Source organism: Lethenteron reissneri, chromosome 39 (genome assembly GCF_015708825.2).
Source record: "Lethenteron reissneri isolate LAM-NWPU_2019-01 chromosome 39, ASM1570882v1, whole genome shotgun sequence".
In the NCBI taxonomy this organism is placed as follows: Eukaryota; Metazoa; Chordata; class Hyperoartia; order Petromyzontiformes; family Petromyzontidae; genus Lethenteron; species Lethenteron reissneri.
The window spans coordinates 9,491,386-9,507,284 of record NC_083817.1 but is presented as its reverse complement, the minus strand read 5'-3'; the positions used below and the strand labels follow the sequence as shown (position 1 = coordinate 9,507,284).

The window sequence follows — 15,899 nt, the reverse complement described above, 5'->3', positions numbered from 1 at the left end:
AATTTGTATTTTTTACCTACGTGACTTTACCGAAAAAACCTAAGAATATGGGTACCCGTACCATACCCGATACCCGACTACCCGTTCCCAGCCGGGTATCGGATAGGGTACGGGTACCCGATTGCGACCTCTGGGATGAAGCCATGTTGCAGGCGCGGGTGGGTTGATTCTAGGAACTTGAATTGTGAGAAGAGACAAGACGTTGGGGAATGAGTGACAAACGGTTACTCACCAGTGACTCACGGCCTACCCGTACCCGGCCGGGTATCGGGTAGGGTACGGGTATCGGGTACCCGATTGCGACCTCTGGCACACGGCCTCCTCCATCGCCCACTGCTCCCTCCATCCCCTCTCCCCCCTCCCTCCATCCCCTCTCCCTCCCTCCACGTCACTCTCGTGTCGATCGCAGCTCGGCCCTCGTGAAACGCAACGTCCGATTGAGGCTTCGTAAATAACAACAACGACGATGATGATGATCATACACCGCTCAAGGCAACCGCATTGACGCGGAGTTCTCCCGCTCTTCGGAGAAACTCTTCATCCCAAGATGTCGAGAGCGCCGGTGTTTAAATCCCTGCCTCAAGAACTCGTTTCTTCTTCTCTCGCTATACGTTCTCGCCGGTGTTTAAATCCCTGCCTAAAGAACTCGTTTCTTCTTCTCTCGCTATCCGTTCTCGAAATTCGCTCCTCCCTTGTCTTCCCGATTGTTCCTCTTCCCTCCCCTCTTTGCCTGCGATCAGATGTGTTACTCTTCATTTGTACTGGAGGAATCCGATGACGTGATAAAGATAGGTAGAAATGAAATAAATCACGACGTTTCGGGCGCAACACAAGCGTCCGTCATCAGGTGGGAAAGCGATTCATTTTATTTTATAGCTACGTGACTTTACCGAAAGAACCAAAGAGTATGAGGTGATGAAGCTCTTTTGCACACATGTCCGGTAGGGGCTGGTCAGAAGGTTACGACAACAAACACGATAGGAGTGCAAAGTATATGAAAGGAAAGGATATCACGAAATATATAAGTATTCTGTTATTATTTTACCAGGTAAAGCCCACTGAGCTATTAGCTTCTTTTTCAGAAGCGACCTGGCCACAAATGACAGCTCAATGAAGTGGTTCATCACGTGGGAATGGGTAGCAGCCAAATCATCTAAAACCGAGTAGCTCGTAGACATGTGCTTTATAACTGTGTAAAGGAGTTCCAGCCACACGTAAGTCTCCAACTTAGTCTTTATTACGTCTTGAGCACAGGGAATACAATTTCGATTTAAAGCTTTCGTGACTGCAGGGATTCATCTTCTTTGTTCTTTCGGTAAAGTCACGTAGAATGGAAATAATAAAATAATACAAATAAAACATAATAAAATAATTCCCACGACGTTTTCTGTCGGGAAGACAGACCTGTTCTTCACCTGAGGACGGCTGCTTGCGTTGTGGCCGAAACGTCGTGAGAATTATTTTATAATGTTTTATTTTTATTATTTTATTATTTCCATTCTACGTGACTTTACCGAAAGAACCAAGAACACAGGGAATTACTCCGTTCAGGCAACCAAACTCTTTCCACTCCGCTCCTTGTGTCCTCCATCCTCTCGGAGACGTTCCCAGTCTCTCCACCAATCCCCGCCGTTTCTCATTCCAACGCTCTCCCAACAGTCCCCTCGTTTGCATTCCGTTTATTTTTCCAAATAACCCCGACGGCCAATCCGATTTGAATGATTCTCCAACTCCCATCAGACTTGCGCGCCCTCCCCCCTGCGATATCTCCCCGCCCGATGAGAGTCGAGGCTCGCGATTTGAACTCAACAAGCCCTGAGGCCCGGTGTGCCTATACAGTCAATCCTCGATTATCCGGCACGCGATTATCCGGCTTCCAAAATTATGCGGTGGTCCCGGGCCGATCTGGCGAAACTGCTACAAAGGCTGTAACCAGACCAGCGGTCGGCACCGTACGCGTGGCAACAAAAAAAAGTCGCAATGCTTTATTTCTGAGTTAAATATTATGTACGATGCATTGTACACTACATATAACTTAAACAATGAAAATACTGCACGCATATACACCATCCCATGCAAGCCTTCGAGAATGCAGTGGTAAGTATGCTACAGTAAATATATATTTTTATTAAAGTAGGATATTTTTGTCTATTTGTATGTTTTTGGCAAATTCACATCGTAAGCAAATGTCAAACAGTAAAAACAGCATACACACAACACCTCAAAACACAATTTTATACAAGAATGTAAAAAATAATAATAAATTTTAAATAATGATGATGTCGATTATCCGGCGTTTTTGAAATCCGGCGCCACGTTCCGCCCGAATAATCAATAATCTACTGTACCCTTTGGTTCTTTCGGTAAAGTCACGTGGGTAGAAAAAGTAATAATAATAAAAGTTCAATTTGTAACGCGCGCAAATTTGCAGACGTAGTGGCCGCAACTCAGAGGCGCGGAGCCAAGCTCAGATCACGACGTTTCGATCGCCACACAAGGAGTCGTCTTCCCACCTGAAGACGATTGCTGAAGACAGCTGCTTGTGTGGCGATCGAAACGTCGTGATCTATTATTATTTCTTCTTCTACCTACGTGACTTTACCGAAAGAACCAAAGAGTATGGATTCCTGCAGTCACGAAAGCTTCAAATCAATCGACTGTAGTTACATATTTACGTGAAGGGTTGGTCTCTTGGCGTCCCATACAAATGCATTCACCATGATAATTGTTGTATTATTGCCACTACTCCACGTGTGCACTTTGTACGAACGAACATTTGCCGAGCCCCGTGCTCTCTTATTCCACCACGCGCCTCCCCTCCCAGAACACCAGCGTGGACGTGTGCGTGGACACGCACGCGCACTCCACGCTCGCCAACAGCTTCGTGTACGGCAACGCCTTCGACGAGGCTGAGCGCTCCAGCCGCCAGCTTCTCTTCCCACGCCTCCTGTGTCGCAACGCAAGCGACTTCTCGCTGGTAGGGGGCAGACGGGGTGGGGGGGGGCCGTCCGGCAGTTTGCTCGCAGAACATCATCGTAGTGCAGGCGAGATGTTGGCCACGTCGATGATTTAAATTCACAGCTGTTGTGTTAATCCGCTTGCATGGCGTGTTGGTCATGGGTTGTTTTTTTTACTCGACTTCACCACGCTGGCGAGACGTTACCTAACTCATAATCAAGGTTTTTGGGTCAGATCGCGTTATTTATAAATGTGTCGTAACCCTCCACCACCCGACACGGCCAAACAGTAAAAAATGTGTCACGTTTTTCAAAGGACAACATAATTCACTTCTTTAGCCCACCGGTGTGTTGAAAAAGAATCAACAGCATTTTTTAATTTGAGTAGTACGACGTTTCGCTGGTAATTACAATCAGCTTCATCGGGCAAGAACGGTGAAGCTCTCCTGTTGCTCCCGGTCTTAAATAGAGCAGCAGCAGGGTGACGTCATCATTTCATTCAATCTGGTGCAGTGATTCGTCGTACTAGACTAACACTGCCCATAGACTAACACTTCCCATAGACTCATCACTGCCCATAAACTCAACACTGCCCATAGACTCAGAACTGCCCATAGACTCATCACTGCCCATAGACTCAACACTACCCATAGACCAACACTACCCATAGACTCAACACTGCCCATAGACTCAACACTGCCCATAGACCAACACTGCCCACAGACTCAACACTGCCCATAGACTAACACTACCCATAGATTCAACACTACCCATAGACCAACACTGCCCATAGACTAACACTGCCCATAGACTCAACACTGCCCATAGTCTCAACACTGCCCATAGACCAACACTGCCCATAGACCAACACAACCCATAGACTCAACACTGCCCATAGACTCAACACAACCCATAGACTCAACACTGCACCATAGACTCAACACTGCCCATAGTCTCAACACTGCCCATAGACTCAACACTGCCCATAGACCAACACTACCCATAGACTCAACACTGCCCATAGACTCAACACTGCCCATAGACTCAACACTGCCCATAGACCAACACTGCCCATAGACTCAACACTGCCCATAGACTCAACACTACCCATCGACCAACACTGCCCATAGACTAACACTGCCCATAGACCAACACTGCCCATAGACCAACACTGCCCATAGACTCAACACTGCCCATAGACTCAACACTGCCCATAGACTCAACACTGCCCATAGACCATCACTGCCCACAGACTCAACACTGCCCATAGACTCAACACTGCCCATAGACTCAACACTGCCCATAGTCTCAACACTGCCCATAGACCAACACTGCCCATAGACCAACACAACCCATAGACTCAACACTGCCCATAGACTCAACACAACCCATAGACTCAACACTGCACCATAGACTCAACACTGCCCATAGTCTCAACACTGCCCATAGACTCAACACTGCCCATAGACCAACACTACCCATAGACTCAACACTGCCCATAGACTCAACACTGCCCATAGACTCAACACTGCCCATAGACCAACACTGCCCATAGACTCAACACTGCCCATAGACTCAACACTACCCATCGACCAACACTGCCCATAGACTAACACTGCCCATAGACCAACACTGCCCATAGACCAACACTGCCCATAGACTCAACACTGCCCATAGACTCAACACTGCCCATAGACTCAACACTGCCCATAGACCATCACTGCCCACAGACTCAACACTGCCCACAGACTCAACACTGCCCATAGACTCAACACTGCCCATAGACCAACACTGCCCATAGACCATCACTGCCCACAGACTCAACACTGCCCACAGACTCAACACTGCCCATAGACTCAACACTGCCCATAGACCAACACTGCCCATAGACCAACACTGCCCATAAACCAACACAACCCATAGACCAACACTACCCAAAGAATCAACACTACCCATAGACCAACACTGCCCATAGACCAACACAACCCATAGACTAACACAGCCCATAGACCAACACTGCCCATAGACTCAACACTACCCAAAGAATCAACACTACCCATCGACCAACACTGCTCATAGACCAACACAACCCATAGACCAACACTGCCCATAAACCAACACAACCCATAGACCAACACTACCCAAAGAATCAACACTACCCATCGACCAACACTGCTCATAGACCAACACAACCCATAGACCAACACTGCCCATAAACCAACACAACCCATAGACCAACACTACCCAAAGAATCAACACTACCCATCGACCAACACTGCTCATAGACCAACACAACCCATAGACTAACACAGCCTATAGACTCAACACTGCCCATAGACTCAACACTACCTATAGACGTGCACTCTCTCAATCCCTTTCCCTGTGTGTGTCCGTCACTGACCCCCCCGCTAGGCGAGCACGGCGTTTGACAGCGACGCGGCGAAGGCCGGCACGGCGCGCCGCTCGCTGGGCGAGCTGCTCTCCCCATGCTGCCTCTGCTACACGCTGGAGGTGTCCTTCTCGGCGTTCGTGCCGCCCCACGGGGCCGGCCCCGCCGTGCCCTACATCTGCGACTCCTGTATCCTCCGTTGGCTTGGGGCTTCGCTCCTCATCATTTACCGTAACGGCATCGATGATAATCGTAACCGTAAGAACGTCACTCGTCATTGTTACTGTTACGTAAGTTATCATAATTGTGATGCCAGTGACCGTCGTGGAGATTCACGACGCTTCACGTTTCTATAACGGCGAGAATAATGACTAAAGTAATAACGGTGATGTCCGTGAGCATCGTGGAATTTTGTTATTACAATGACAAAGTTCATGAAGATGAAGCCTGCGATTATTAATAATTATAATCCGGCTGGCTGCCGCTGTTATTAAAAGGGGCACATCACAAACGGAATTATGGAATCGTGATCTCAATCCATCGTCAGCTTCTCCCCTCAAAGTATTCTTTCTATTAACGTTTGACTTTCTAAATCTGCACGTTGAAATGTTACCACCTAATGATTGGTAGCTGTTCATTTCATTTTTACATATCTACAAAAAAATTGTTGGCAGCCCTTTCTTTCAATCACTGCCGAATGAAGCCCTCCTAAAGCCACATTGGCCACTCGGGCGTCGTCTGATCGCACTTCACGGTGGGGTCAGAGTTCGGGGGCCAAGGAGGGCCACCCTGGAGCCTGACCCTGGCCCGCCAGGAGAAGGCTGTACGTAAAATAACGTCGACTCCACGTGTTCCGTCTGGGATAGCTTGTTGCCCCCTCACACGTGGCGTGGGGTCTCCTCCGAGTGCTCCGGTTCCTTCCCGTACGCACAGAAAACCGCTCATTCATTGGCTAAAAACTTCTTAATATAATGAGGACAGCAGAGCTTGGGCAATGGTTGGTGCCGACCCACCACTCGTCTCCCGTTCCTCCCCGAGTCGTGCTCTGGCTCTCTCTTTGACAGCGAGCGAGCGAGCGAGCGCCGTGTGGCGGCAGGCCTCTACAGGTTGAGACTGACGACGTACCGTGTGATGGCAGGGCCTCTACAGCTTGAGACTAACGACATATCTTGTGGAGGCAGGGCCTCTACAGGTTGAGACTAGCGACGTACCGTGTGGCGGCAGGGCGTCTACAGCTTGAGACTGACGACGTATCGTATCGCCACCGATGTTCGCCGCGTGGCCGGGGATCGAACTCAATTCGCCGGGGTCGTGGGCCAGCGCGTTGGCCACCGTCGCCACCCGCTCCCCCCTGCACCCCTCCGTCCATCGTGCATCATCAGTCCCCACGGCCCGCGTGTGTCACGAACTTAAGCGCCACATATTTTGGGGAAGTCTCATTCCACCCCACTATTCACTTTTTTACTCCACCCATTGCGTCTACGGGAGCGCACAAACTCGAGCGCCAGGCCATGCTGCTCGCGGTATTTAAACCTCCCGCCTCCGTCCCACGCCCGTTCTTCCGAGATGAACCGCCGCTGTTGGGGACGCGACAACAACGAATTCCTCATCAGGCGCCGGCTAATTCGGCGAAGCGAAACTCCGATGTCATTTCGGTGGTCGCCCGCGTGACATAACACAAAGCAAGGGTGCTCGTTGCAGTCCGAGCGGCGGAGGTGTTTATTTAGTTTTTTTTATAGTATTTCATTTCCACCCATCCTCCCTCCCCTCTCTCTCTCGCACGCAATGTTTTGCTCTTAAAGACCCCCGGGAGCATTCCGCTGATGCCCACCCGCGGCAGTCGTTGTAAAGCGCTCCGCGCCACCGCGAGTGGCTTGTGCCCTTCTGAAAGGGACTAAAGGATAGCAGAGGCCTCCGATAAGATAAAGCCACTGTGCATCGTTGCCTCCTCCCCCCCACCCCACGTCGCGCTGAGATGTGTTCACTCTTTTCTGCCGTCTATTTCCCCGCGAGTGAATGGGCAAGCGCCGTGGTCGGTCACCAGCGGGGGCTCTCGCTCACCTCTCGCCCCAACGGAGGGACAGAGAGGGATGTTCTCCCTTCGCTTCGGTCAAGGCTCATTGGCGGTCCTCCCCCTCTCCCCCGCCCCCGCCGACACCCCCCACCGCCCCCCAACCCAGAAGGCATTGAGATAGGCGCACACATACGCACACACATAGGCACCATCACATACACAGGCTATAAACAGACTGTTGGGGCAAGCGCTGTTAGCAAGTAGCACCTATAAAGCCCGGTAGGGCACACGCTGGGGTGGGTGACCAGCACCACGCCCGACCGCCTTTGTCTCCCTATTGGCGATGTTTACACACCTGCACCAGGTACTCCTTTTGAGACTAAGTTGACCTAGGGGAGGTCCAGGACCAGTTCAGATAATCGTCACTGGTGTTGGCCGTGAGCGGGAATCTAATTCGGATCGCGGGTTCATAGCACAGCGTGCTAACCAATTACACTACCTCTCCCCCACACATGAACACACACACACGCACACAAACACACACATGAATGTCACGCGTAAATTGAGAAGTACACACGCGTCACAGATACGGTGTGTACATCTACGCACACGCACACACACACGCCCACTCACAAACACACGAGCCACATGCACACACGTACGCACACACACACTCTCGCAAATGGCTTCAACTCCACTGCAAAGGCAACTCGACGTGAATTCTAATACCCCAAAAAAACCCACACAGGACGTGATTATCATGGCCAGGGATTATGCACTGTAAGATTACACGCCGCGTATCCAATGTTAGGTTTGTTAAATATCCATACCCGTCGTCATGTAACGGTTCGCACACAGCGGGGCTTGCAAGGCAGAGGTCACCGATGCAATTCTATCTCCCGGCGCGGCAGCCTCCATCTAATTGTGATCCATAAATCCCCTGTGAAGTCTTTAACATCCACTTGGGAGGAAAGACATGAACCTTGGGAAAAACCTGGCACGGACTTTCCTGGACTTCTACAGACTTCAAGGCATCATCCAATCAATTCCGCCCTCTGTGGCCAGGTGAGGTTAGAGGTCAAAATGTTTGAGAACTGTCCGCGCTTGTGGTTGAACGCTGAGGACCCGGGTTCGAATCCAGGCTGCCGCTTGTGGTTTAAACCGGGTTCTCATGTCTCGCGAGTCGATGTGCTGAGCTTGGTCACCAATGACCGCACACAAACAAAATCACGTTCAAATTGTGTTCTGCGCTCAAAATATTCTGTTGTGTTTCACAATCATCATCGTCATCAGCCATTATTTATCGATTGCTGTACGAAAGCCTCCCACGATTATCGACATCCAGCTCTTTCACACGAGCTTCATTTCACCGCTCCATCTCCACAGTGAACGTTCATCGTTGGCATGTCCCCTGTCGGCCGCCACTCCGTCATTAGTCTCGTCCACAAGCCGTCATTAACTAAACTAAATTGTTAATTTTACCAGGTAAGGAAGGCCCACTGAGCTCTTGGCTCTTTTTCAGAAGCGACCTGCCCACAAATGATAGCTCAACGAAGTGGCTTATCGTCACGTGGCAATCTATAGCAGCCAACTACTTTTAAACGCACGTTGATTTTAAGTGTCATGGGAAAAACCGGAGAAAAATCCACGCGACCACGGGGAGAGAGAGACGCAAACTCCGAATATATAGACGTCAGGGCCCGACCCTGATCGACGCCACGACCTCCTGCAAACCCGGCGAGGTAGTTAACATCTCGCCACCGTGGCGTCGCCTTTAGTAAAGACGTCTCCTGCCCAAGGCCGTGTTATTTATTCCCCAACGGTCAGGCCAGCGAGTGACGTCTGTTCATCCTGCGCGTGGCACTCATCTTCCCACCTGTCGGCGTAATCCCATTACATTCCCCCTGACCCCCGCCCCCCCGCCCCTATGCGACGCTCAATACCGCCCCAACCCCTCCCCTCCCCCGTTGTCCCCCCCGGCAGTGAGAGACACGACCGCGAAGCCGCGAAGCCGCGAAGCCGGCCGGGGCGATCTCGCAAGCGCGCCCCCACCGCTCCTGCCCGCTCCTCGGCACGTGACTTGCACGGCTGACGGAGCCGTTCCGTCCAAGCAGCGCGAGGTTTCGCCTCTCGCAATCGCGCGTGGGTGGTGGTGGTGGTGGGGGAGTTTGGTGGCAAGTGGGATTATTAGTATTTTTCTTCTTTCTCCCGTTCTCCTCCTCGCGTCTCGCCCTGTGACCTTAGCGGCGAGAAGAGTGCCCGCGCGAGCGCCACGCCTGACCGCTTCATCCCCGGCGCGGTAAATTAGGCGAGTGTCCTGACATCCACGCGCAGGTTACATACGCAGAGAGGGAGAGAGGGCGATGAGGAGGGAGGAGGCTGTTACGTGCGCCGCAGCGTAGCGCGCGCGCGCGCGCGTGTGTGTGCGTGTGTGTGTGTGTGCGTGCGTGTGTGTGCGTGCGTGTGTGTGCGTGCGTGTGTGTGCGTGTGTGTGCGCGCGCGTGTGTGCGTGCGTGTGTGCGCGTGCGTGTGTGTGTGTGTGCGTGTGTGTGTGTGCGCGTGTGTGTGTGTGCGCGTGTGTGTGCGTGCGTGTGTGTGCGTGCGTGTGTGCGCGTGCGTGTGTGCGCGTGCGTGTGATCTCGCCATGCCCTATGCACGCGGAGTTGTTCGAATGGGAAAAGCACCCGTGTAAAGTTCACCGCGGCGGTGGCCTTATCACTAAATTAAGCTCTGAAGCGGCGCTTGTGACTGCACCTCTGCGTGTAATGAGGGTTATGGAGCCACAACCACCCCCCCCGCCCACCATCAGCCCCCCTTCGCCCCCCCGTGGTCAGGGCGTTCGACTCGCAATGCAGCCCGAAAGGACATGTTGTTCAAAGTGCCATTCGGGACCTAAGGTCAAACCGACTATGGTCTTCGTCCTTCCAGGTTGAATAAAATGAGTACCAAACTCTTAGGTTTTTTTCGGTAAAGTCACGTAGGTAAAATTAAATAATAAATAATAAAAATAATAGAAATAATAATAGAAATAAAATAATAAATCACGACGTTTCGGAGGCAACACAAGTCTCCGTCATCAGGTGGGACCGTCACAGCTAAAATTTACTGTATCAAGTTAGCTGTGACGGTCCCACCTGATGACGGAGACTTGTGTTGCCTCCGAAACGTCGTGATTTATTATTTTATTTATATTATTACTTCTATTATTTTTATTATTTATTTTTATTATTTATTTTTACCTAAGTGACTTTACCGAAAAAAACCTAAGAGTATGAATCCTTGCAGTCACGAAAGCTTAAAATCTAGAAAAAATGAGTACCGCTGAAGTGGCCGGGTGGCTCAAAGGTCAGAGCGCTGATCCAGGTCCTGGGGCTCAGCCCCCGCCCGTGATTAAACCGAGTTCTCGGGTGCAGTAGTGAGTCGATCGCAAACACAGACCATCGCGTTACATTTGGTTTATGCGTTTTCAGTTGCCAAAATTCCGGCTCCCGAGAATTGAAATTTTAGCTCGGCGGTCGTGCGACAACGTCGTTGATCTGACATGGCAGAGCGAGTGGGGAAGCCGCTACCCCTCTACGGTGGGCAGGGCCGTCCTTAGAGGGGGCAGTGCGGGGCCCGGGGTAAATCCCACTGTGTGCCCCCCCCCCCCCCCCCCGTCGCCTTCAAACTAAACCGGAGAAGTGCGGAGGGGGGGCCCCCCAAAGCGCGGGGCTCGGGCGGTCGCCCCCGATTCGCCATACCCCGAGGGACGGCTCTGGCTGAGGGGACCAGAGGTCAATGCAGGAGATGGCTCTGTGACATCCGCGTTGTCGGGCTCTTCGCTGTGGTCTGTACGCCGCTGGTGTCCCACAACGCCGTGGATCGTGGCCCGTGGGACTGCTGCTGATATGAAATTTGATACATGATTAGTGTGTCGCAACACCTACAACGCTTAACAAATTATGCCTTGTGACGTAATTTCCAGCAAATGAGCTTTCCGTTAACTAATATCAATCACGGTAATACCCCGATTAACATCTCCCCCTGTTACGTCATTTCGCAAACGCGTCGCCACGTGATTAACACCGATACCGGATTAACGTCTCATCAGCCCCACACACTCACGGCGCTGACAGCGTCGTCCGCCCTTTATCGTTATCTGTCGCCTCTCAGCCTTCGCTTCCTCCACCACCACCACTACCACCACCATTACCACCACCACTACCACCACCACCACTACCACCACCACCACCACTACCACCACCACCACCATTACCACCACCACTACCACCACCACTACCACTACCACCACCACCACTACCACCACCACCACTACCACCACCACCACCACTACCACCACCACCACCACTACCACCACCACCACCACTACCACCACCACCACTACCACCACCACCACTACCACCACCACCACCACTACCACCACCACCACCACTACCACCACCACCACCACCACTACCACCACCACTACCACCACCACCACTACCACCACCACCACTACCACCACCACTACCACCACCACCACTACCACCACCACTATCACCACCACTACCACCACCACCACCACTACCACCACCACCACCACTACCACCACCACTATCACCACCACTACCACTACCACCACCACTACCACCACCACTACCACCACCACTACCACCACCACTACCACCACCACCACTACCACTACCACCACCACTACCACCACCACCACCACTACCACCACCACTACCACCACCACTACCACCACCACTACCACCACCACTACCACCACCACTACCACCACCACCACCACTATCACCACCACTACCACTACCACCACCACTACCACCACCACTACCACCACCACTACCACCACCACTACCACCACCACCACTACCACCACCACCACCACCACTACCACCACCACCACCACTACCACCACCACCACTATCACCACCACCACTACCACCACCACCATCAGCACTACCACCACCACCACTACCACCACCACTACCACCACCACTACCACCACCACTACCACTACCACCACCACTACCACCACCACTACCACCACCACCACCACTACCACCACCACTACCACCACCACCACCACTACCACCACCACTACCACCACCACTACCACCACCACCACCACTACCACCACCACCACTATCACCACCACTACTACCACCACCACTACCACCACCACTACCACCACCTCCACCACCACTACCACCAGCACTACCACCACCACTACTACCACCACTACCACCACCACCACCGACCCTGTAAATCGCTCGATTGACGTCATTGCGATATTCGTCATCGCACCTTTCAGGAACGCATCCCCGATGTAAACCGGGGAATTACCCAATTACTAACGCAATAACCGCTTAATGTAACGAAGGGTGGCCGATTCTAACAACCAATTTCGCACCTCCGATTCGCACGGTTGGCTGCGTACGTTGCGAAAGAAGTTAAATGCACAGGTACTAACGGACACTTAAACAGCTTCACCCTGTGCTAAGCTAACTAATTAACACTGTCAATTACGACCTATCATTCGGCAATCAACTGTCAATGTCCAGCCCGGTCCTGCCACGTGGCTTTCCTTGGGAATCGCGCTCGTTCACCCGACGGGGTCCCAGCCCTTGCCCACACAGGGGCCGTCATCGCCAACGGGAATATCGCGCGACGTTGTCCAAATCCTCGCTCGCCTTTCAACGTAAGCGCTTGCCGCTCAATAAACAAAATCATTTGGCGCCTCGGGCCCACGTGACAAGTCGTTTCGTTTTGGCTGCGTCGGGTGGTGGAGGGTTATCTTGCTCTGATTGACACTTGATGCACGCGACGAATATAGCCAAACAGAAACCGATCATGAATCATTATATTTCCCCCCCCTCCCCTTCCTCCCTCCCCCTGTCCCTTTCCTTCTCCCAGTATATTAGTGACCTTCCCCCTCCCCATGGGCGCAACGATGGCGAGATGTTAACCACCTCGCCTGGTATGCAGGAGGTCATGGGTTCGATCCCGACCCGATGCCTGTATATGTGGAGTTTGCGTATTGTCCCCGTGGTCGCGTGGATTTGTCTCCGGGTCCTCCGGTTTTTCCCTCCGCATTTAGGCTCGACGTGCGTTTAGAGTCTTTGGCCGCTATAAATGACCACACGACGATGGGTCATTTCGTTGAGCTATCATCTGTGGCCAGGTCACTTCTGAAAAAGAGCTACACAGCTCAGTGTGCCTTACCTAGTAAAATACAGATATGTAGTTTTAGTTTTTTTTGTATTTAAAGCTTTCGAGACTGCAGGGATTCATATTCTTGGTTCTTTCGGTAAGTCACGTAGAAGGGAAATAATAAAATAATACAAATATAAAACAATAAAAGTTCTCACGACGTTTCGACTGTGTCATGCCCCGCACGTGGTTCCCACCTGGGTGGGGTGGTGACCCCAATTCGCCCCCTTCGTAGGGCCCTGTCGCGCCGAAAATCGGGATGCTGTTCACGGAGTTTCTGTTGTCCTCTCCCCCCCCCCCCCACCTCGGTTCTGTGATCAGCGCTGTGTACCGGACTCCCGTTGATTTGTAGTCAATGAAAAAGAAATCGGAATATTGATCGTGAAAGCTTACGGATAAAATAAACACGTTAAACAAAAATGTAATTGAGGCAATACACGGGCCCGCTACATCACGTTGTGACGCACACGCGCACCGTCACCATGAACTAAATCAGTTATGAAAAGCAGGAAATATATTTAATTTTTTTTTACAAAATACTTTTGACTGCGCGGTGGTGGTGGTGGCGATGGTGTGCGACACGATCGAGGTTTGACGGTCGTCCGCGGGTCCCGGCAGGATGGGAACCGCTGCTGTGACACGGAAGGCGAGAGATCCAAGCGTGCCCTGTAGCCATGGCTGTCAGACAGATGAGGGTGGTGCGGTGGATGTTGGGTTTAACTAGCAAAGACATGACGAGAAATTAAGGAGTGAGAGGAAGACTCAAGGTGGTCGAAATCACAGAGAAGATGAGAGAGAAAAGGCTCTGGTGCGGTTCGGTCACGTGGAGAGAAAACAGGAAAATGACGTTGGTCAGAAGGTGCAAGTGGAAGGAAAGAGATCAAGAGGAAGGCAGAAGAAGAGGTGGATGGGCGATGTGGTGTGATCGGACACGGTGGTCCGAGGAGCGGAAAGAGAGATGGCGCAGGACAGGGCAGCGTGCAGAAAGGTGCTAGGACAGCGAACACCCCACATGAGTGGGACAAGCGCGTGGAAGAAGAAGATCCAAGCGTGCCCTGCACCTCGAGACGTGACCCTGACAGCACAAATGGGATGAAACTACAAGAACGGTTTCGTGTAGATGTGTACCGCTTTGTGGAATGGTTGTTTTATTGAGATGTTCGGCCTCGGACATCCTGATGTGGAATTTCCGTCTCCTGGCCTGTTTGCACCGTCAGCCCGAATGCTCGCTTGAGTGGGGGATGCACGATGACTTTGGATATTGTAATAGTTTAATAAGATTGTTGCCGTGAAAAAGTTTTAGAAATACCGAAGCTGATGTTTTTAATTATCTGATTAAATATGCCGCCGATTTTTGACACGGGCGGCATTGACAAAAAGGTCAGACAATATTTTATTTTTCGTGGGCTCACGCGTGTGAGGATGAGTTAATTAACTAAACAAATTTTGAGCCGTCTCTGTAGTCGGCTGAATCTCTGTCTTGATCATTTCTCGCGCGTGAATTAACGACAATGATTGTTCGGCGTTGCGGCGCAAAGCCACGCGTGGTTTTGAACCGTTGATTGCGACGTTGAGATAAGGGGATTTTAATAAATTTCTGCTGAACATCATAACAGACGTTGCAAGTTGATTAGATGCAAAAGTGTGTGGCGGTGGTAATGCTAATATATTCACCAGCTTTTGAAAAAAATGGAAAAAATATAAAGACTGCTGTAAGTTGCCGCTTCAGTAAACTCAAACTAATAAATGGAAAGTTAATTTTAACAAATACCGCCATGTGCGTGGTGCCGTGGTGTGATGGGCAGCGCTGTGGACTTGCAATCCAGAAGCGCCGGTTCAACTCCACCTCCCGGCGTGACGGTGAAAACAACGGGGACGGTTCCAACTTCGTATGAGACCGGAAACGGGAAGACTTCTTCACAATTCTGGCAAATCGCCTGATGAAGCTGGTTGTAATCGCCAGCAAAACGTCGTCCTAAAAATTGTCAATGTTGTGGGTTTGCTCTCCAACACACCGGTGTGCTGAAGTAGTCACTCATTGGCACGTTTTGTTTACGTGACAAACAAAACTAATTGGCTGTGTCCGGGTGGTGGTGGGTTAACAACACATTGATTATGAATGATTCGTACATTCCTCCACTATTGCCCACCCAAGCGGTATTAACGGGTTCACCGCAGTTGAGTCCATTGGCAGGCCGCGTGCGGTGGGGTAATGTGTGTGTACTCCCAACTCTTCCGAGCATGGAAGAGTAGACCAAACGCTGTAGCGTTGCTCTCTCTAGAACTCTCTTCAGTGGAGGTTCTTCCACCCAGCAAGTGGTGTGAG

General features: G+C 51.4%; 1 protein-coding gene across 1 annotated transcript in view; it reads left to right on the top strand.

Annotated features, from left to right (window-relative positions):
* Positions 1-9,766, top strand: part of AGBL4 (AGBL carboxypeptidase 4) — a gene marked incomplete at its 5' end in the record, with an annotated part of 423,165 nt that extends 413,399 nt beyond the window's left edge. The window contains 4 exon segments of the mRNA XM_061567463.1: positions 2,825-2,977; positions 5,370-5,535; positions 8,335-8,425; positions 9,344-9,766. Of these exon segments, the coding sequence (XP_061423447.1) occupies positions 2,825-2,977; positions 5,370-5,535; positions 8,335-8,425; positions 9,344-9,452 (519 nt within the window).
* Positions 9,767-15,899: the final 6,133 nt, after the last annotated feature.